Source organism: Arachis hypogaea, chromosome 18, assembly GCF_003086295.3.
Source record: "Arachis hypogaea cultivar Tifrunner chromosome 18, arahy.Tifrunner.gnm2.J5K5, whole genome shotgun sequence".
Lineage (NCBI taxonomy): Eukaryota > Viridiplantae > Streptophyta > Magnoliopsida > Fabales > Fabaceae > Arachis > Arachis hypogaea.
In genome coordinates, this window is record NC_092053.1 from 6,874,271 (window position 1) to 6,896,552 (window position 22,282).

The following is a 22,282-nucleotide window of genomic DNA, read 5'->3' on the forward strand; positions in this document are numbered from 1 at the left end:
GTTCTTGATCTTTCTAATCTAAAATGGGTGTAGGCTACAACAACTCTAAAAAGATTAGTTTTGATAAATTATCAATGTGAATTCAAAATAAATAATATAATGTTTACTAATCATACATATATTGATACTGACTTTAAAAATTCAGCATTTATTAATACATGAAAAGATGATTCAAAGTTTATGTACATGATTTGGTTTCAGAATCCATCAAGATAACATCAATTTCTTTTTCATTGTTTCTTTCAAAACTTCAGTATTTTTTCCTTGACATTCAAAAAGACCTCATATGTGTTAGTTACTTAGTTACCTATTTTTGTGATGCTCATTATAATGCCAATTCATTTACATGATTATTGTTCTCTTGTGTTGCTCAGTTGGTAATAATGGTAGATTTAAAGGTATATATACCTCTCTTTGCTAAATAATTAGGTAAAATTATGTGAAGCATTTTTAGCATGTTTTGTTACACATAAATTAACTTTAAGAAGAAATTTGAATATAGAGTGAGAGAGCTCTTCCCCCAACTTTTGTTTCAACTCATGGCGAGAGATTAGGGCCAATGTTCTATGTCATTGACGAGCTAGATAATTGTTTAGTGCTGGAGGTGATAAGAAAGAATGATCAGTTGCTCATAACTGACTACTCATTTGAACATATTAGAACTTTCTATTTTATCGATAGAGGGGCATCTGTTCAATTTAGGTATGTCGATTTTGAAATTTTTTTTATTTCATTGTGGAATCACGACAACCAACCCATCCAAGTTCACCTTGATCCTGACTGCTATGTGCCTGAGCTAATGGACCCAGAGACACTTGATAATGTATCAAGAGTATTTCACATAAAGTATACCAGAATTGATGAGGACTCATCAGCTGATGTGATTGTTCTATCTGGGTCTGAACCATCTGATGATCAGTTTTCATCAGATGGTGATGAAAACAATGATCAAGATGGCACACTGGTAGGGGATAATCCGCATAATTCAATAGATTTGTCTAGTGGAAGCACTTTATCATTGGAGGTCAATGAACAAAATAACGTGACAAACGAATTGTCTGATGATAGATAATGCTAAATGTAACTTTTTTCTTTGTGTTTTGGATTTTAAGATCATGGGATAACTTGCTATTTTTTAGTGTGGTGACTAATGTATTTATATTATCCTGAATTAGATACACTCCAGAGGTTTATTATGAAAAGATCATCACAGCTTCGGATCTGGGTCAATCTAGATTGGTAACTTGATCTCAAAAGAGTGATTTCTTTTATTTTTTTTTTCTTGCAAGCTTATTGAATATTCTTCCTAAATCTGTTATTCATTGTGTATGAAAATATTATGTTTATCTTAACTATGAATTATTCGTTGCAGTATTTGGCTTCGAAATTTGCTGCGTATCTTAAACTATCTGGAGATGGTTCGATTTGGACGATCACTGGTCCAGATTCCAATGTAGAGAAGAATGTGTTCTTTTTTCACTTACTGAAAAGTGGAAGAAGAGGTGGAGAATGGAAGTTTGGGGTCGGGTGGAATGAATGTTGTAGAGTATACAATTTAAAGGAGGGGGACATCATTACCTTGAAACTCGGCTCGATAGCTAACCGCCAAATAGAGTTGTCGATTCAGCGATGTTAGGCCTCCTATGTATAACTCTATTTGATAGATATTTTGAATTATATGTTAAGTTGTTTTGGACATATTTTGATTTTTGATTAATGAACAAATTTATATATGTTGTAAATATTTTGTTTTGGTATCAATAGGTATCTTGACGTAATGTGTTTTTAAGATTATACGTAATAGTAAACTACATCTCTGTTGAACTTCTTTTTCCTGTTTTTTAGTGTCTAACAATTGTTATTATATTTTATTATCTTTTATTATCTTAGAAAACATGTTATACTATTTATTGACATATTGAATAATTGTTGTATTCTATTATTTTATTTTAATGTAGTGATAATTTTGTAATTATCCAAATTTAATACAACATATATATTTTTATAGAATACATTTTAGTTATATTCTTAGTATTTTTCTTTTAAAAAGGTTTAAATTTCCTGAACCCCGTGCATTGCACGGGTTATCACGCTAGTAATGGCAATACATTTATAACAATATATAATGACAATACATAAATTTGGTGTCTAAGATTTCTTTTTAGTATTACCCTTTCTAATTAACTTCTTCATTTAATGTTAGTTACTCATTTCTGAAAAAATTCCCATTACTCCACTTAGCCACCTTGACGTAACTTTCACCTCTTATCCATTTTTCTCTTATGATTTCATTTCTTATTAATATTATTGAATACATTCATAGATTTTAAAAATACATTAATCTCATGCCAATATTAGATTTGCTTTTAAACATTTAGATGATAATAATAATAATAATAATAATAATAATAATAATAATAATAATAATAATAATAATAATAATAATAATAAGAGTAATTCTCCACATACAAGTGATTTTCCATACAAGTCATACAAGTCATTTATAAACACGCCGTTTCACGTTTTTTTTTGTGCCTCTTCTTCTTCTTCTTCTTCTTCTTCTTCTTCTTCTTCTTCTTCTTCTTCTTCTTCTTCTTCTTCTTTCTCTGTGTCTCTTTTTCTTCTCTTTCTCCCTCTTTTTTTATTGAAATTTCTTCTCCTCTTTTCGTTTTCTCTTTCTCCTTCATCAAAATCACCAGAAAAAACGAAGAAACATTATTCAAGGTACGTTTCTTGCCTTCTCTTTCTCCTTCTTCTTCTTCTTGCTACACGTTCTTCTTCCTCTTCCTGTTCTTCTTCTTCATTTACGTGCTTTTCTCTTTGTTTTCTTTCTTCATTATTTTTGGTTTCCATTATTTTTTAACATCAAGCTCTGAAATTATTTTTGAAGAAGAAGCAGTAGCAGAAGATGAGGAGGAAAAAGAGAAAGAGTTCTGAATTATGCATAAGGTGTACTTCAACGAATTTTGGGTGTATTTCTTAAATTTTTTGGGTGTATTTTTGTAATCCTTTGGATGTATTTCTATAATTCTTTGGGTGTATTGATTTCAAGAAGAAATATACTGTCTCTCCCTATATTGGGTGTATTTCTTAAATTCTTTGGGTGTATTTCTTAAATCCTTCGAGTGTATTTCTGTAATCCTTTGGGTGTATTTCTGTAATCGTTTGGTTTATTTCTGTAACTGTTTGGGTGTATTTCTGTAATCCTTTGGATGTATTTCTATAATCGTTTGGGTGTATTTTTGTAATCGTTCGGGGGAAATTTTTGAAGTTCCATCATCTTCAAAACAATTTCAAAGCTTGATTTCAGAAACCATGAAAATCGAAAAAAACAGAAGGAGATCGAAGGCAAAGAGAGAACGCTTTTCCATACAAATCATACAAGTCATTTATATTCACGCTTCTTCTTCTGCTTCTTCTTTTGTAACGCGTGTGTTAGGCCCAACTTCTTCTTCTTCTGTAATGCGCGTGTTAGGCCCAACTTGTAAGACTTGTAAACAAAAATGACTTGTATGTGTAGCACTCCTATAATAATAATAAAATTGATCCAAATCCAAATAATAGATAGAACGGTGATAATATTAGTGGGTATAAATTATCATTTTTTAAAAAGTTTAATTCTTACTTAATAAACTTTTAATTATTTCCAATATACTATGTTACATATATCTATAATACAGTGTATTATGATTGTTAATTATTCACTTAAAAAATTTACACTATTAATTTAATATTTAAAGTTTTTTTATTATGATACTATTTTAATGTACTCTAAATTTTTATTATATATTTATAATTTTAATAAAAGTCATTCTTAAAATAAATATTAATATTATTTTTTAATTTTTTTTGTCCAGCCAATATTAAATTATTTATATTAAAAAATTTATGTAATTCAAAAAATATTATTTACATATTAAAAATTTATTTTTAAATATTCAAGTATTAGAATTGGTTCAAATAATATACTGAATGATGATAACATTGGTTAGTTGTGTATATATATTCCATTAGTTTGTTAATTTTATCTTTTGAATTATTTTTTATTATGATATTATTTTAATGTATTTTAATTTTTTATTGTATATTTATAATTTTAAAAAGAATTATTCTTAGAAGAAATATTAATTTTATCTCTTAATTTTTTTAGCTCTGACAATATTAAATAATTTATATTAAAATATTTAGATAATTCCAAAATTATTATTTATACTATAATAAAATAACAATATACAAAGAAAACATGAGAGTTTGATGTTTAATTCTTTTTTCTATTCCATGAGTTCTGCTTAGTAGTTATTGTATAAAATATTTATTTTAAAATATTGGTAATTTTTTACTTAATTTATACTGTAAATAATAACATTTTATGTAATTTTATTTTGTTTAATATCTAATAAATTTAGATTCGGATTTTCTTTTATTCTTTTCCAATTGAAATAGTCTCATTGCATGATTGACAACTTTGATTTCTATCATAATAACTATTTTTATCTACTATTTTCTATTTACTATTTTTTATTTTTGTCATAATAACTATTTTTTTATTTTAATAATAATTGTTCCACACAGAGAAGTGCATCCTGAATTGGAAATAGAAGTAAGAAAAATTGAAAAAAGAGTGAAACAAATTAAAAGATAAATTAATAGAGTAAAAGAATTGAAGAAGAAATTACATATGATTTTTTTATAACCGTTATTGAAATAGAGATGAAAATGAGATAGAGAAGATGAGTTATTGTTATGAAAGTGGTTTCTTTATGTAACATAACGGAGAATGTAACAACCGCCCCTTCTAGAAACAAAATTAAATTTAAAGTTTGAAAATCAGTTAGGAGATAAGTTTAGAATTTTGAAATTTTGGATAGGAACTGGTAACCACCCTTAGTTTGAAATTTAAAATATCCCAACCATCCCATCCCCAAATGTATATAAATAGGGGAGCACCCATAGGTAGAAAATCACTTCTCTCAAACACTTATCCTCTCCATTCTCTCTCTACAAAGAAATAACATTCTGTGGGCAAACACAAGAGGCAAGCTCAAAGAAGCGTTAGAAAAGAAGGTAGGGAATTATGTTTTTAAAAATGCTTGGCATGTGTTATGTTCCATTCTTTATTATTATTTTCTTCCATGTTATCACGACATTAATTTTCTCTCACTCACCTTTCATTCATGATGATCATGTCTCTCCACCATGCCATTCACGTCTTCTTGAATCGTTATTATATGTCTCCGTATGATATTCATTCAATTATTTACTATACCCATTTTGTGCTCTTTCATATAATTATGTTGTTAATATTCCCTTTAGGTCGAGAGTACATGCCCTCTTAAGATGCTTATTCAATATCCTATATTATTAAATTAATATTCCCTTAGGGCCAAGAGTACATGCCTTCTTATGTCTTGTTCAACATATAGGTATATGTGTGATCTCTTACGTGGTTATATTATTATTTATAATATTTTAATTCAATTATTTAAATTACCCTATTTTATCATGTGCATCCATGTAACCTATTATACCATTATGTTATCATCATTCCCTTAAAGTCAAGAGTACATGCTTTCTCAAATATTTTATTTAAAAATTTAATCCTATGTGCATCTATGTGATCTCTTCTATCATTATTCCTTTAAAGTCAAGAGTACATATTTTTCTTCAAAATATTTAATATTCTTATAATGTGCACTTATATGATTTTTCCCTTGTGTACGTTTAAAACAACCTAAATGTAAATTGAACTGAGGGAATGATCCTTCGGTAAGGGAAGGTGACCCCAAAGACAAGATATCGATATGATCCTTCGGTAAGGGAAGGTGATCGATCGAGATGATCCTTGGGTAAGGGAAAGTGATCGAAAAACGTTTGGGATAAGAACCTTCGGTAAGGGAAAGGGACTATCCCATCAATTTTATATAATAATATATCTTTTTATATGACTCTCTTCTTGTGTATGTCTAAATAACCTTGATTGTAAATTAAACTGAGGGAATGATCCTTCGATAAGGGAAGGTGACCCCCAAAGACAAGATATCGATATAATCCTTCGGTAAGGGAAGGTGATCGATCGAGATGATCCTTCGGTAAGGGAAGGTGATCGCCAAAACGTTTGGGATAAGAACCTTCGGTAAGGGAAGGGGACTCCCACTTATACCGGTTTGAGCTCAATACCCTCCATATAAGTTATAAATTAAGAAAGAAAGAAGGCGCGAATGAAAGCTTGAGTTCTATGTTTTCCTTAGATTTAATTATGATTATGTTGATGTTATCCTTCTATTTTCCTATATGTTTCCCCTTTCTTTTACACACATGTTTTACAAAAAAAGAAGATGCATATTACATGCCATGTTATACGCTTGTTTTTAAAATCCCGCACGTGGACTGGAGATGGATATGGAGGTGTTACATAGCACTCCTACTGAGACGTTAGGTTCTCACTCCCTTTCTTTTCCCATACTATCTCCAGAGGAATATGGCACAGCGGATAGAGATGACGCAGTGCCCCCTCGAGGGTAACTTCTGAGTATGACCCCTCGAAGCACGCGTGGGTAGTTGCGACCACTACTACCGTGCTCCAAACTATCTACTTAGGTCGAGAACTCGTGGAAGAAGAACCCCAGCTGCCCGTCATAACCTTCCTAGATAGGGACGCTTCAACATCTAGGAAGCGGTCATCCAAGGTGGTACACCTTGAGTCCGACCCCGAGACCGAAGAAGAGAAATCCGACAACCCTGGCCAGAAGGAATACACCATGGAGGAGGACCCAGAGGAGAAGTTGAACCCTTGTGGAGGCCCAAAGGTGGAATACGTATCCTACTCCCCCATTTCGGCACCCCGTCGAGTTTTAGTTCATCCCATGCAACGGAACCAGGTCTTCACTGCGCGAAAGGGTGTTGGAGGGAGACCCCTGGTACCTCGATTCGTGAATAACTAAAGACTCCTGATCAAGGATAGGATAGGATGCAAGTAGGGGAGCCTCTTCAACGAGATTAGTTTAGGACGTAGTTAGCTTCTTTTCCTGTTTTAGTTCCCTATAAGTATTTTGAAACGTACTCATGGTTAAGATGTTTATTTCACTCTAATTCAAAATTCCAACGTTTTAGCGCTACTCATTTTCCGCTCTACACGTATTTACTCCTGCCTCGCGTAACGATTAAGTCATTCTTTTTCTTGGATCAAGTATGGCACCTTATTTTAAAAACCTCCACGATAGTATAAGAACTTAGGGTGTTACATTATTGGTATCAGAGCAAAGTCGATCCTAGGAGATATGACTAATGAAGCCTCTTCCTATGGTTATCCATAAAAAGGGAATGTCCAGCAGTTCCCCCACCCTCTGCCGATGCACCCCAACGTCAAGGACGAGTCTTTGCCCTCAGCAGGTCTGTCAGAGGGTGTGCATCCTCATTTCAGGTAGATCATACCTTGCTAACCTAGTGTGCCTCCCTTTAGTAGGATTAGACATCATCCTAGGAATGGACTGGCTCAACGAAAACCGAATCTTGTTAGATTGTTTTGAGAGAAAAGCCATCTTCCCTTCTCAATCCATACGAGACACACGTGACCTTCCAAGATCCTCCGAAGACACCAGTACGAGGCAAGAATATGCCTTGCTAAATTCGGTAAAAGCAGACTCCCATCAGGAGTTCTGTGAGATACCAGTAGTACACGACTTTTCAGATGTCTTTCCCGAAGATATACCCTCGTTTCCCCCAACACGAGAGGTTGAGTTCTCCATAGAATTGATATCTAGGACAGGGCCAATCTCCAGAGCCCCTTACCGGATGGCTCCAGTGGAGCTCACTGAACTGAAGAACCAACTAGAGGAGCTGCTGCAAAAAGGATGCATCAGACCAAGCGCCTCTCCCTGGGGAGCTCCAGTATTGTTTGTGAAGAAAAAGGACGGCAGCATGCGTCTCTGCGTGGACTATAGGCAAACTCAACAAAATCACGGTGAAGAACAAGTATCCCCTCCCAAGAATAGATGACTTAATGGACCAACTACAAGGTGCAACAGTGTTCTCAAGAATCGACCTGAGATCAGAGTATCATCAAATAAGGGTAAGAGAGGAAGACATTCCAAAGACAGCATTTCAAACGAGTTCACAGTAATGTCTTTTGGGTTGACCAATGCCCCCGCCGTCTTTATGGACTACATGAATAGAATTTTTTGACCTTACCTCGACAGTTTCGTGGTGGTATTCATAGATGATATTTTGATTTTCTCCAAGACAGAAGAAGAACACAGGGAGCACTTGCGTGTAATACTGGGAATCCTTCGAGAGAAAAAGTTGTACGCAAAACTATCCAAGTGTAAGTTTTGGATGAAGGAGGTACAATTTCTTGGACACATGGTTTCCGGCGACGGAATATCAGTGGATCCCAGTAAGATAGACTCGGTACTAAACTGGGAAAGGCCGACGTCAGTCACAGAAATAAGGAGTTTTTTTAGGATTGGCGGGCTACTATAGAAGGTTCATAAGAGGGTTTTCTCAACTAGCCCTGCCGTTAACCCGTTTAACCAGGAAGGATACCCCGTTTGCTTGGACGCCAGACTGCGAAAGAAGCTTCCAAGAGTTAAAGTGTCGCTTGACATCCGCCCCAGTACTAGCCTTACCTAACCCCGACATGGCCTTCGAAGTTTACTGCGACGCCTCAGGACAAGGATTGGGTTGCGTACTAATGCAATGCAAAAAGGTAGTGGTGTATGCGTCAAGACAACTGAAGACCCACGAAGCCAACTATCCAACTCACGACCTCGAACTAGCCGCGATAGTATTTGCGCTAAAGACATGGAGGCATCATTTGTACGGAGCTAGGGTTTCAAGTATTCTCCGATCATAAGAGCTTAAAGTACCTGTTCGACCAGAAGGAACTCAACATGCGACAAAGGAGGTGGATGGAGTTTCTTAAAGATTATGACTTTGTTCTAAATTACCACCCAGGAAAGGCTAACTTGGTGGCTGACGCTCTGAGTCGGAAGGTACTCAAGGCATCATGGCTGATGATAAAAGAGGCAGATTTGATAAGGAATTTCAGAGACATGAACTTACAAGTCACCCTCGCTCCAAAAAGCATACGTCTGAACCACCTAACAGTGGCAAGTCAATTCAAAGAACAAATAACTAAGGCACAGAGTTCTGACCCCAACTTTCAAGAAACCCAGCGCCTTGTCAAAGAAGGAAGATTGAAGGGCTTCACCGAAGGAGAGGACAAGGTATGGAGATACCAAGGTTGAATCTGTGTCCCAAGGGAAGGAGACCTTCAAAGCAAGATTACGGAAGAAGCCCACAGAGGAGATTTTACTATTCATCCTGGCATGACGAAGATGTACCATGATTTGAAGAAGATGTTCTGGTGGCCAGGGATGAAAAAGGATTTAGCCACGATCGTGAATAAATGCCTGGTTTGTCAGAAGGTAAAAATCGAACATCAGAAACCATCAGGGGTATTGCAACCCCTTGGCATCCCGAAGTGGAAATGGGAAGACATATCGATGGATTTCGTCATGGGACTACCCCGTACTCAAGCAGGGCGTGACGCTATATGGGTCATCGTGGACCGGCTTACAAAGACTGCCCATTTTCTACCAGTTAAGGCGACCGACTCATTGGAAAGACTAGCCACGCTATATATCAGAGAGATCGTGAGGTTACATGGGGTACCAATGACCATAGTCTCGGATAGAGATCCAAGATTCACCTCGAGGTTTTGGAACGCATTGCAGAAGGCATTCGGGACGAAATTGTGCCTAAGCACGTCATACCACCCACAAACAGATGGACAAACGGAGAGGACCATCCAGACGTTGGAAGACATGTTACGAGCTTGTGTCCTAGACAGACCAGGAAAGTGGGAGAGTCACCTACCACTGATCGAGTTTGCTTATAACAACAGTTACCATGGTAGCATCGGGATGGCACCATATGAGGCACTGTACGGGCAAAGATGCCAATCTCCTTTATGCTGGTACGGGCCAGAAGAGAAAGGCTACTTAGGACTGGAGTTAGTAAGACAGACCACGGAAGATATCAAGAGGATAAGAGAAAGAATGCGCACCGCCCAAAGTCGACAAAAGAGTTATGCAGATCAACGAAGGAAACCCCTCGAATTTCAGGAAGGCGATCACGTATTCCTAAAAATCACCCCCACCACCGGGGTAGGGAGGGCTCTTAAGGTACAAAAACTAAGCCCCCGGTGCCTGGGTCCATTCCAAATCCTCCGGCGTATAGGAAAGTCGGCATACCATCTTGCCCTACCACCAAATCTATCAAGACTACATGACGTGTTTCATGTGTCCCAACTCCGAAAATACCAGCACGATCCAAGCCATGTGTTGCAGCAAGAGGATGTAACACTCAAGGACGACCTGACTTTTGAACTACCAGCCATAGAGATTGTAGACAGAAGTACGAAGCAACTAAGGAGCAAGACGATACGACTGGTAAAGGTGGCATGGGGTAGCGGCAATTCCAGAGACTACACATGGGAAAAAGAGGCAGACATGAGACAGAAGCTCCCGGACTTATTTACAGGTAACAATCGTGGTGAGAATCTCCTTTTCTCCCCAACAGTAAGAAAATTTCAGTAGGACCCCTAAGTTAGTTAAACGACCCTTATCGACCAAGTTCAGACATGGAATTTGGGGACAAATTCTTTTCTTATGGGGGTGATAATGTAACAACCGCCCCTTCTAGAAACAAAATTAAATTTAAAGTTTGAAAATCAGTTAGGAGATAAGTTTAGAATTTTGAAATTTTGGATAGGAACCTGGTAACCACCCTCAGTTTGAAATTTAAAATATCCCAACCACCTCATCCCCAAATGTATATAAATAGGGGAGCACCCATAGGTAGAAAATTACGTCTCTCAAACACTTATCCTCTCCCTTCTCTCTCTACAAAGAAAAAACATTCTGTGGGCAAACACAAGAGGCAAGCTCAAAGAAGCGTTAGAAAAGAAGGTAGGGAATTATGTTTTTAAAAACGCTTGGCATGTGTTATGTTCCATTTTTTATTATTATTTTCTTCCATGTTATCACGACATTAATTTTCTCTCACTCACCTTTCATTCATGATGATCATGTCTCTCCACCATGCCATTCACGTCTTCTTGAATCGTTATTATATGTTTCCGTATGATATTCATTCAATTATTTACTATACCCATTTTGTGCTCTTTCATATAATTATGTTGTTAATATTCCCTTTAGGTCGAGAGTACATGCCCTCTTAAGATGCTTATTCAATATCCTATATTATTAAATTAATATTCCCTTAGGGCCAAGAGTACATGCCTTCTTATGTCTTGTTCAACATATAGGTATATGTGTGATCTCTTACGTGGTTATATTATTATTTATAATATTTTAATTCAATTATTTAAATTACCCTATTTCATCATGTGCATCCATGTAACCTATTATACCATTATGTTATCATCATTCCCTTAAAGTCAAGAGTACATGCTTTCTCAAATATTTTATTTAAAAATTTAATCCTATGTGCATCTATGTGATCTCTTCTATCATTATTCCTTTAAAGTCAAGAGTACATGTTTTTTTTCAAAATATTTAATATTCTTATAATGTGCACTTATATGATTTTTCCCTTGTGTACGTTTAAAACAACCTAAATGTAAATTGAACTGAGGGAATGATCCTTCGGTAAGGGAAGGTGACCCCCAAAGACAAGATATCGATATGATCCTTCGGTAAGGGAAGGTGATCGATCGAGATGATCCTTTGGTAAGGGAAGGTGATCGAAAAACGTTTGGGATAAGAACCTTCGGTAAGGGAAGGGGACTATCCCATCAATTTTATATAATAATATATCTTTTTATATGACTCTCTTCTTGTGTATGTCTAAATAACCTTGATTGTAAATTAAACTGAGGGAATGATCCTTCGGTAAGGGAAGGTGACCCTAAAGACAAGATATCGATATGATCCTTCGCTAAGGGAAGCTGATCGATCGAGATGATCCTTCGGTAAGGGAAGGTGATCGCCAAAACGTTTGGGATAAGAACCTTCGGTAAGGGAAGGGGACTCCCACTTATACCGGTTTGAGCTCAATACCCTCCATATAAGTTATAAATTAAGAAAGAAAGAAGGCACGAATGAAAGCTTGAGTTCTATGTTTTCCTTAGATTTAATTATGATTATGTTGATGTTATCCTTCTATTTTCCTATATGTTTCCCCTTTCTTTTACACACATGTTTTACAAAAAAAGAAGATGCATATTACATGCCATGTTATACGCTTGTTTTTAAAATCCCGCACGTGGTCTGGAGATGGATATGGAGGTGTTACATAGCACTCCTACTGAGACGTTAGGTTCTCACTCCCTTTCTTTTCCCATACTATCTCCAGAGGAACATGGCACAACGGATAGAGACGACGCAGTGCCCCCTCGAGGGTAACTTCTGAGTATGACCCCTCGAAGCACGCGTGGGTAGTTGCGACCACTACTACCGTGCTCCAAACTATCTACTTAGGTCGAGAACTCGTGGAAGAAGAACCCCAACTGCCCGTCATAACCTTCCTAGATAGGGACGCTTCAACATCTAGGAAGCGGTCATCCAAGGTGGTACACCTTGAGTCCGACCCCGAGACCGAAGAAGAGAAATCCGACAACCCTGGCCAGAAGGAAGACACCATGGAGGAGGACCCAGAGGAGAAGTTGAACCCTTGTGGAGGCCCAAAGGTGGAATACGTGCCCTACTCCCCCATTTCGGCACCCCGTCGAGTTTTTGTTCATCCCACGCAACGGAACCAGGTCTTCACTGCGCGAAAGGGTGTTGGAGGGAGACCCTTGGTACCTCAATTCGTGAATAACTAAAGACTCCTGATCAAGGATAGGATAGGATGCAAGTAGGGGAGCCTCTTCGACGAGATTAGTTTAGGACGTAGTTAGCTTCTTTTCCTGTTTTAGTTCCCTATAAGTATTTTGAAATGTACTCATGGTTAAGATGTTTATTTCACTCTAATTCAAAATTCCAACGTTTTAGTGCTACTCGTTTTCCGCTCTACACGTATTTACTCCTGCCTCGCGTAACGATTAAGTCATTCTTTTTCTTGGATCAAGTGTGGCACCTTATTTTAAAAACCTCCACGATAGTATAAGAACTTAGGGTGTTACAGAGAAGTTCTGTCATAAAAGATAATATTAAAACTTAAATTTGAACACTAAAATTTTAAAGTGAGTTATGCTCTGTAAATTATGTCAATCACTCTTCTTACAATAGTAGCTATGGTATTAAATATTTATTTATTTATTTTTAAAAATCTAATTTTTTAATTCTAAAAGTATTGATATTTTCTTATTTAATTTATAGTGTTAATAATATTTTATTTTATTTAATACCTAATAAATTTAGATTTGATTTTTTTTCACAAGGTTGAATTGAAACAGTGCTATTGTACCATTGACAATTTTAATTTTTGTTATAATAATTATTTTTTTTACTATAAGGTTACAGATTAAATATTTTTAATTTAATTTATACTGTAAATAATAATATTTTATTTCATTGGTTACCCGATAAATTAAAAGAGATATAAGAATTTGATGTCCAATTATTTTTTTCATTTTACTTCTATCACTATAACCCAAAACAACCGATACAATTGTCATTATTTCTACCATTATAAGAACAGTCCAAAATAACCCATATGTAGTTATCATTATTTCTACTATCATAAGAACAGTTTGTTCGTATTATTTCATATATATTGTTTCGTACTCTTTTATTATATTATTATCGTTATTTTTTTATTTTTATTATCACTCTTTTTTTATTTTTTCTATTTATATTGGTATGGACATTTATTATAAAAATAAAATTTTCAAAACCAATAAAAGGTAAAAGTATATCTTAGTTGGGATGTATTATTATTTAATGCTAAAGTAATATACAAAATACTATTAAGATATATTGTGATACATATATACAATAAATTATAGAAAGAAGGATTCTAACCGGTATAGAGTATATGAAAGGATGATCAATTCATTGTATCAATGAGACCAATAAACAATAAACTAAGTATTACTATATTAATGACAATGACAATTGTATTGATTATACGTATTTTTATTTTAGAGTAATTCTTGGCATACAAGCGATTAAGGCTTGTAAGCCTTACAAGTTCAATTAAAACTAACGCTCAAAACACGCTTCGAACCATTCTTCTTCCTCTTCGTCTTCTCTTTCTTCTTTTCTTTCGTTTCTTGCCTTCTCTTTCTCCTTCTTCTTCTTCTTACTGCACGTTCTTCTTCCTCTTACTCTTCTTCTTCTCCTTTTCTTTCGTTTCTGCACGTTCTTATTCATCGTCTTCCTCTTCTTCTTCATTTACGTTCTTTCTCTCTGTTTTATCTTTTTTTTTTTCGATTTTTCATGGTGAAATCGTTTTTGAAGTAGAAGAAGCAGTAGAAGATGAGGAGGAGAAAGAGAAAGAGTTCTGAATTATGCATAAGATGTATTTTAACAAATTTTGGGTGTATTTCTTTAAATCCTTTGGGTGTATTTTCTGTAATCCTTTGGGTGTATTTCTATAATCGTTTGGGTAAATTCCTGTAACCGTTTGAGTGTATTTCTGTAATTATTTTGGGTGAACTTCTGTAATCGTTTGGGTGTATTTCTGAAATTCCATTATCTTCAAAAAGATTACAGAAATACACCCAAAGGATTACGAAAAATACACCCAAAGTATTTAAGAAATACACCCAAAATTCGTTGCATAATTCAGAACTCTTTCTCTTTCTCCTCATCTTCTGCTGCTTCTTCTTCTTCAAAACGATTTCAAAGCTTGATTTCAGAAACTATGAAAATCGAAAAAAAAAAACGAAGAAGAAGAAGAAGAAGAGGAAGAGGAAGAGAAGAAGAAGAAGAAGAAGAAGAGGAAGAGGAAGAGGAAGAGGAAGAGGAAGAAGAAGAAGAACCGTTCTGAGTGTAGCGCTTTGAAAATAGGAAACGTTGAATAACGCATTAAAAGGCCTAGTAACTTGTAAGTCAAAAAGACTTGTATGTGTAGCACTCCTCTTTATTTTAATATTAATAATTAAATGTGATATTAAGCCAATGAGTTATAGCTCAAATGGTATAGTCTCTCATACTCAATTAAAAGGTTACGGTTTCATCAGAAAGATAGAGAAATATTGAATAAAAAGTAATGAAATAAATTTTTATTATATAATAATAATACTATCTATTTAGACGTATATACTAATTATGTTAAAAATTTAATTTTTTTTAGCCATAAACTCAGAAGTGCACAACTAGCTCATTTTGGTAACAAACAATAATATAAATTCCTAATAAATAAATGTAATGTCATTTAATTTATATTTTGTCATATATAAACTAAGACTAATGTCATTTTTTTTTTGTCTTTTCAAAAGATTCGGTGCAAAACAAGATATCTCATCAATTCTACATATTTTAATTGAATTAATTGAATTCGTTCCTATAATAAGGAATCAATTTAATTGAATAATCTTAAATCATTTATATAATTATTTTTATGGTAAAAAAATGTGACAAATTTTCAAGACTCAAAAAATTATTAATACGAAGATGTATGATAAATGACGAAATTTTTTCTCAGATACACAATTTTTATATTCTCCTATTTTATTTATTAATTATTCTTATAGTTTGATAGAGGAATGCTAGGGGGCCAACAACTTTTGTGATTTGTAGCTATCAAATAGCCATCAATAATGGTTTTAATAGTGTGATATTTTATCTAATGGCTCACTTTTCTTTGCTGGTTACATGCTGGCCAGAATTTAACAAAGTTGCTGACCCCCTAGACTTTTACAGTTTGATATTCAAAAACAAAAAAGACAAGCATTCTCATTTCTTTTGTTTTTTCACTATTTATAGAAAAATTAAGCCTCTTCAGATCTAAATTCACATTTTGACCTACCACTTAAAAAAAAGGAAGACAAATATTAATATCCACAACATTTAAATAGAATTATCTTTTGTAAATAATTAACATATATTTTGATTTATATATACTCTTTTTTGAATCAGGATAATATTATTATCATTATTTTTTTAACTATGTTTTTTCTGATAATATATATATCTCTTGATTTGGTGCTTTTATAATTTAATATTTTAAAAAAAAATTTATAGTAATTTTAAGGTAAAAAAATATGATATAAATAAGGTCACGTCAATATTAAAATAATAATAAAAATATTTATCTAATAAATTTAAAAAATAAATAATATATTAACAAAAGAAGAATATTTTTTTAAAAAATAATAGAAAAGCGGCTCAACAGACAACATAGTACCTGTTGAGCCGCTAATATAAATAATAGAGGAGTATCATAAAATTAACAAATTTTATAATTTGTAATCATCATTAATATTTTTAATAGTATAAAATTATATTTAATAGTATTATTCACTTTTCGGTTAAATGTTAGATCAGATTTTACTCATTTTAATAAAATATTGGTCCTAAATTTTCTTTAAATAGTAACTAACCTTCTACGTGCCACATCAGCAGCAATGATAACTGACTCAGCACCACATCAGCAATATCTCTAACCAACTAATGACTGTAATTAACCAACTAGGGCCAGCAGCACTGGATCGTTGATATACAAACTCCTCAATCGTATCAGGTTGAAAATTCAATCCGTAAATTTTTTTTTTTGGGTTTTCATCCCTCAACGTACATTACACTAGAGCTACGTACTCTATGTTGTGAAATAAAAGATATATATAATAGAGATGTATAAATAAAAGACTCTAATATTAAAATAATTAGTTCAATAATAATTTATATATATATATATAATAATATTATATGTTGTAATGTGTATATATATACAAAGATAGAAAGGAGTATTAAAAATAAAGAGAGAGAGAATCGTATTTGTTTATTGTTACAATCTCAATATAATAAAGATGATTAATATTGCTATTAATATTATATGTAAAGAGTAATAGAAAATAGAATTTAAAATACTTATAAAATAAAAGAAGAGAAAGAACTGTAGTAGAAATATAAAGAGAAGAGTATTTGATTGTAACATAAAGAGAGAGTATTTGATTTTATTATTGTTGTGTATATTCTTTTGCCTCAGATCATGCTTTTATAGGCAAAGAGAAGTTTACTTTTCAAACTACATTTATTTCTTTCATCCTAAGAACTTGTTCTCTTCAACGTAGAAAATGGGTTGCTCATTAAATGGACATCCATTCTTATCCTTTCCTAGTCACAACACTCTATATAATTTTTGAGAATGCTAATTAAGAAATTAATTTAGTGTGTTTCGAAAAGTAATTCCCCGGATTTACACTATTACTTTCTCTGTTCATGTGTATATTAATTAAGAAAAAAAAATACAAAATTTGTTATAAAACTTAGTTATAGTAGTTTAAATATATTATATATTATTATTTATTGCGCTTAATATTATGTGGAGTGTGAAGATAAAAAAAGTGTTTAGTATATAAATATTACATTCAAATAAATGCGAGTGATTTACTTGTTTTGTTTAAATGATATTATGTATGTTTTACACTTATTGTTATATTATGTTTTTTTGGTTTGTTCTGTACTTTTGTTTGTTTGGCTTCTTAATATTTTCAAAACAAAAATCTAAAATAAGTAGATTTGTAAAATTAGAAAGTAAAAAAAATTAATCTATATAAAATTTTGTAATTTCAATTATATGTAACTTTTATTATTTTGATTTTACACGTTGAGTAGTGTTTTGTTTTATTTTATTATTAACTTTTTTTTTTATTTTAAAAGCGTTTAATCCTTAGCAAAATTATATTAAATAATTTATTATGTATAAAAATTAATTAATAACAGACAAAAACCAAATCGTTCACCACTCCCACACTAAGGGACCTATTGCACAAAATAATTCATTTCATCATTTGATGAGAACCAAAATAAAGTGGTAATGAATATGTTTTATTATTTCCCCAACAGATTTAAACACATAGATATTAGTCTTCATCAGGCTTTATTTTACAGACACGTTAATAAAAAGGAAAATAAAATAATTATGCTAATTCATGCTTCTATGATCTTGCATGCACTCTGTTTTTTCTTTTATTTTTCTTTCTCACGCTCTTATTTGATATACGGATACCTAAAAATCTTGCAAGCCATTGTGGGTTTCCAGTGTAAAAAAAGTAACATCCTAAGAGCACTCCAACCACCACTCCACATGCATATCCCACTGCAACAGGTTTCCAGCCAAATCCAAATGTTTCTTCATCCTCAAATGTCAAAGATGATGAGGTACGTTCATTGTCCTCATTGCCACTGCATGATTTTGACAAAGGAAATCCACACAGCATTTCATTTCCTCCATATGAATCATTTTGGAATGTGTTGAATTGGCCACCTGTAGGTATAGCTCCCTCTAATTGATTTTGTGAAACATTTAAGACCGACAGAAAATTCAAATTTGTCAAGGCCAAAGGAATCTCACCTCTAATCTGATTCCATGAGAGGTCCAGCCATTCCAAATTTCTCAAGTTACCCAAAGTTTGTGGAATAGTGCCACTGATTCTATTATGTGAGAGATTGAGCCCTTTGAGAGAATCTATTTCTCCAATTATTTGTGGAATTTCGCCCTCAAGTAAGTTATTTGACAAGTCTATGGTTGTAAAAGTCATCAATATTTTCACTAGTTCCACCGGCTGATCTTTCATGTTGACCACTATTGAAGCAAAATATGATCGATAGCCGGAAGAATTGGCACTCATATATTGCAACCCAGTTTGAGTGTAATTGACATTCATCATTCCTTGAAAGTTCTTCAAGAATGATATTGGCAAGGACCCACTAAAATAGTTGTTGGAGACATCAAAAACTCTCAACTTTGGAAATGCATGTGCATCTCTAATGTTGGAGGAGTTGCTGAAGGTACCATAAAATTTATTTGCTCGTAAAATGAGTACCTGTAGCTCTTGAAGCAATCCTAGCCAACTAGGAAATGTGTCCTCTATGCTATTTTCTCCAACGTCCAGAACTTGTAGTTTTGTGCAGTGGGCCAGGGATTTGGGTAATGCTCCCTCCAAGAAGTTGCCATTCAGTTTTATAGTATCTAAGACATTACCTTTAGGGAAGATTCTTGGTAAGGTTCCACAAAGGTTGTTCATATGCAAGTCCAAAACTGTCAGAGAGGGTAAGGTTCCCAAACATTGTGGAATTATTCCTGCCAGGTTGTTGTGAGACAAGTTGAGAATTTTAAGAGAGCTTGTATTGAATGTTTCACAGTCAATTGGAATGCGTCCACTCAAGTTATTCTTGGATAAATCAAGGAAGATGAGATTAGCCAATCTGGAAAAGCTGAAGATGCTGCCTGACAAGTTATTGGAGAACACAGAAAAGTATTTTAAACCAGTTAGTTGAGCTATGCTGTTCGGCAACTCTCCCTCCAAATTATTTTTCTCCACATCAAAGTAGAACAGTGACTTGAGGTTTCCTATTTCTCTGGGAATGGTTCCAGTGATCTCATTCATGAAAAGATCTATCAATTCAATGTTTGTAAGATTCAAAATTGTTGAGGGAATTGTACCAGAGAAGTTGTTTTCAGAAAAGTCTAAACTTATCATTTCCCTCATGCTTCCAATCTCTTTAGGAATGGGACCAGAAAATTCATTGCTGTACAAAAAGAGGTACTGGATTTTCTTGAACAGACCAATTTCTGGAGGGACCTTTCCTGTCAACAAGTTTTGTTGGAGTTGCAGACTTATCAACTCAGTCCAATTAGAAATTAGTGAGGCAGAGAGTTGACCAGAAATGGAATTATATGATAATCCCAATTCAGAGAGCTTGGTCAAGTTAGATAATGAGAAAGGCAAAGGACCTGATAGATTATTGCCTGATAAATCAAGGCAGGTTAGATGAATGCATGAGCCTAGTTCCAAAGGAATTGAAGAGTTTAAAAAATTCCCTCCCAGATCAAGATGTCTTAACTGCATGAGTTGGTCTAGGGATGATGGAATTTCCCCGCGGGCTGAAATGTTACGCAAATCAAGAATTTGAAGCCCAGCTATGAATCCTATTTCCATGGGAATAGGACCAGTGAAGTTGTTGTCACCCATACCAAGCTCTTTGAGGTTTGAGAGCTTGGACAAGTTGGACGACAATGGTCCTTCCATCCCACAACCTGTGAGGTTCAGGTATTGAAGCTTGGCCAAATTGGTATACAATGATTCTGGTATTGTGCCATTAAAATAGTTCAGAGAGAGGTCTAGGAACGACAAGTTGTGGCACTTGAGTATGAAACTTGGGAATTCGGGAGTGAATGAATTGTAAGACAAGTCAAGGTGTGTTAAGGAAGGCATGCATGAATAGTCAGACCAGTGAGGAGGAGATGCAAAGTAGTTTAATCCAAAGTCAAGGTACCATACCTTTGGGAGACTGGTGAGCTGATAGGGAATAGCACCATTGAAACTGTTGTTGTAGAAGCTGAGATATTGGAGTTCCCTTAAATGTCCTATCTCATAAGGCACTGTCCCTGAAAAGTTGTTGCTTCCAAAGTCCAAGAAAATGAGTTTGGAGAGGCTGCCAATTTGAGGTGGTATTGACCCAATAAAGCTGTTATAGTTGAGGTCAAGGTGAGTGAGGTTTGGTAGGGAAGCAAAATCGAAGCCATGAAGGGTGCCACTGAGATTGAAACCAGAAAGGTATATCTCTGAGACAGTTGTGTTTGTTGTTTTGTCGCAAACAACGGCATCCCAAGTACTGCAAAGGTTGTGAATATTGGAGAGGGACCATGAATTGAGAAAAGGAGTGTATAGTAGGCTGTTTTTCCATTTCACAAGGACTTCAGCTTTTGTTGTTGGAGAAGCTGTGATTTTACATGAAAGCAAGAACATCAATACTAACAATATGTGAAAGAGAACATGATTGAGAACACAATGTATTCCTTCAAAAGTTGCCATGTCTCACCGGCCTCTCTTTGTTTAAAGCTTTACTTTGAATGGGTTGTAATGCTGGTTAGCTTTGCTCCCTTATATTTACCATATAATCACCATTATTTATATTAAGATTAAGACTAAGACTAGTCTCGGTAAGCTTATTTCTTTTTTGTACATAATAAAATAGCTATATAGTGTGGAGTGTGGACTATTTGATCCCCACACGCTGTTTGTTATGTCATTATTGGATTATAAATTCATAATACTAGAGTGAAACACATATGATGTGTGTAGAAATAAATTTATTATATTATATAGTATATTTTAATAAGTGTTATATTATTTAGAAATTGATTAGATAATATGTAAACTAAGGTTAAATTTAAATTGTTTTATATTACAAATATTTTGTAGAATATTTATTTGATAATTTATATATAATTTTATATAATTATTTAACTTAAATATAATATAAATTAAAATATAATTTATTATTTTAAAAATTTAAATTTATTTACTTTTAAAAAAGACATAAATCTTTTATATTAGAGTTGTACAAAATTATATCTTTGTTTGTTGCTTTTATTTTTCTATTTGCTTTAATTATCATACTTTGTCTTTTCATATGGTATTCTTTAGGTTGTAAATAATTAAAAAAATAAATTTAAATGAATGAGAATGAAAAACACCAAAAATATAAGTTAGTTTTATAATTATCATATATTTGAATATATCTAATAAAGAGATGTGTTAAATTTGAATTTATTTGGGTTTAGAAAAATGAATGAGAACGAAAAATACCAGAAATGTAAATACAAAATTATGAATTAATTTTATATAATGATATATTTAAATGTATTTAGTAAAAAAATGTAGCTAATTTAACTTACTTGAAGGAATTTTTGCTAATGAATATAAGAGATAAATATAATAAAAATAGTATAGTCTTATGTAGCATGCAAAAGTAGACCAAATAATGTAATAGTATAAGTATTAACACATTTAAATTATAGAATTTTAATATTTAAAATTAAAATTTTTTATAATTATTATTATTATGAAAGAAGTTAATATATATTTATTGTATTTAATTAGTACTTTATATTTTAATTTAACAATAATCAATAAGATTTCTTTTTATTTTTTTTAAAAGATTTTACTAAAAAAATAATTGATTAATTTTTGAGTTTTGTCAAGTAAGCAAAATTGTTTACATGACATCGTTTAAAAAAAAAAAAAAAACTTAAACACAATATAAAAAAAAAAATAGATATCAACTTTTATACCATAAGAATAAATATTCTTATTTTTTATTAAAAGAGGATCGCAAAACTTAAACTACAGTAGTTATTTGCT

The 22,282-nt window shown here is 33.2% G+C and overlaps 1 protein-coding gene across 1 annotated transcript; it reads right to left on the reverse strand.

The window, feature by feature from the left end:
- Nucleotides 1-17,939: 17,939 nt before the first annotated feature.
- LOC112772846 (uncharacterized) lies at nucleotides 17,940-21,015 on the reverse strand. Its single transcript, XM_025817851.2, has one exon. It carries the CDS (start codon nucleotides 20,948-20,950, stop codon nucleotides 18,071-18,073), a length of 2,880 nt encoding a protein of 959 aa, XP_025673636.1. The 5' UTR covers nucleotides 20,951-21,015; the 3' UTR covers nucleotides 17,940-18,070.
- Nucleotides 21,016-22,282: the final 1,267 nt, after the last annotated feature.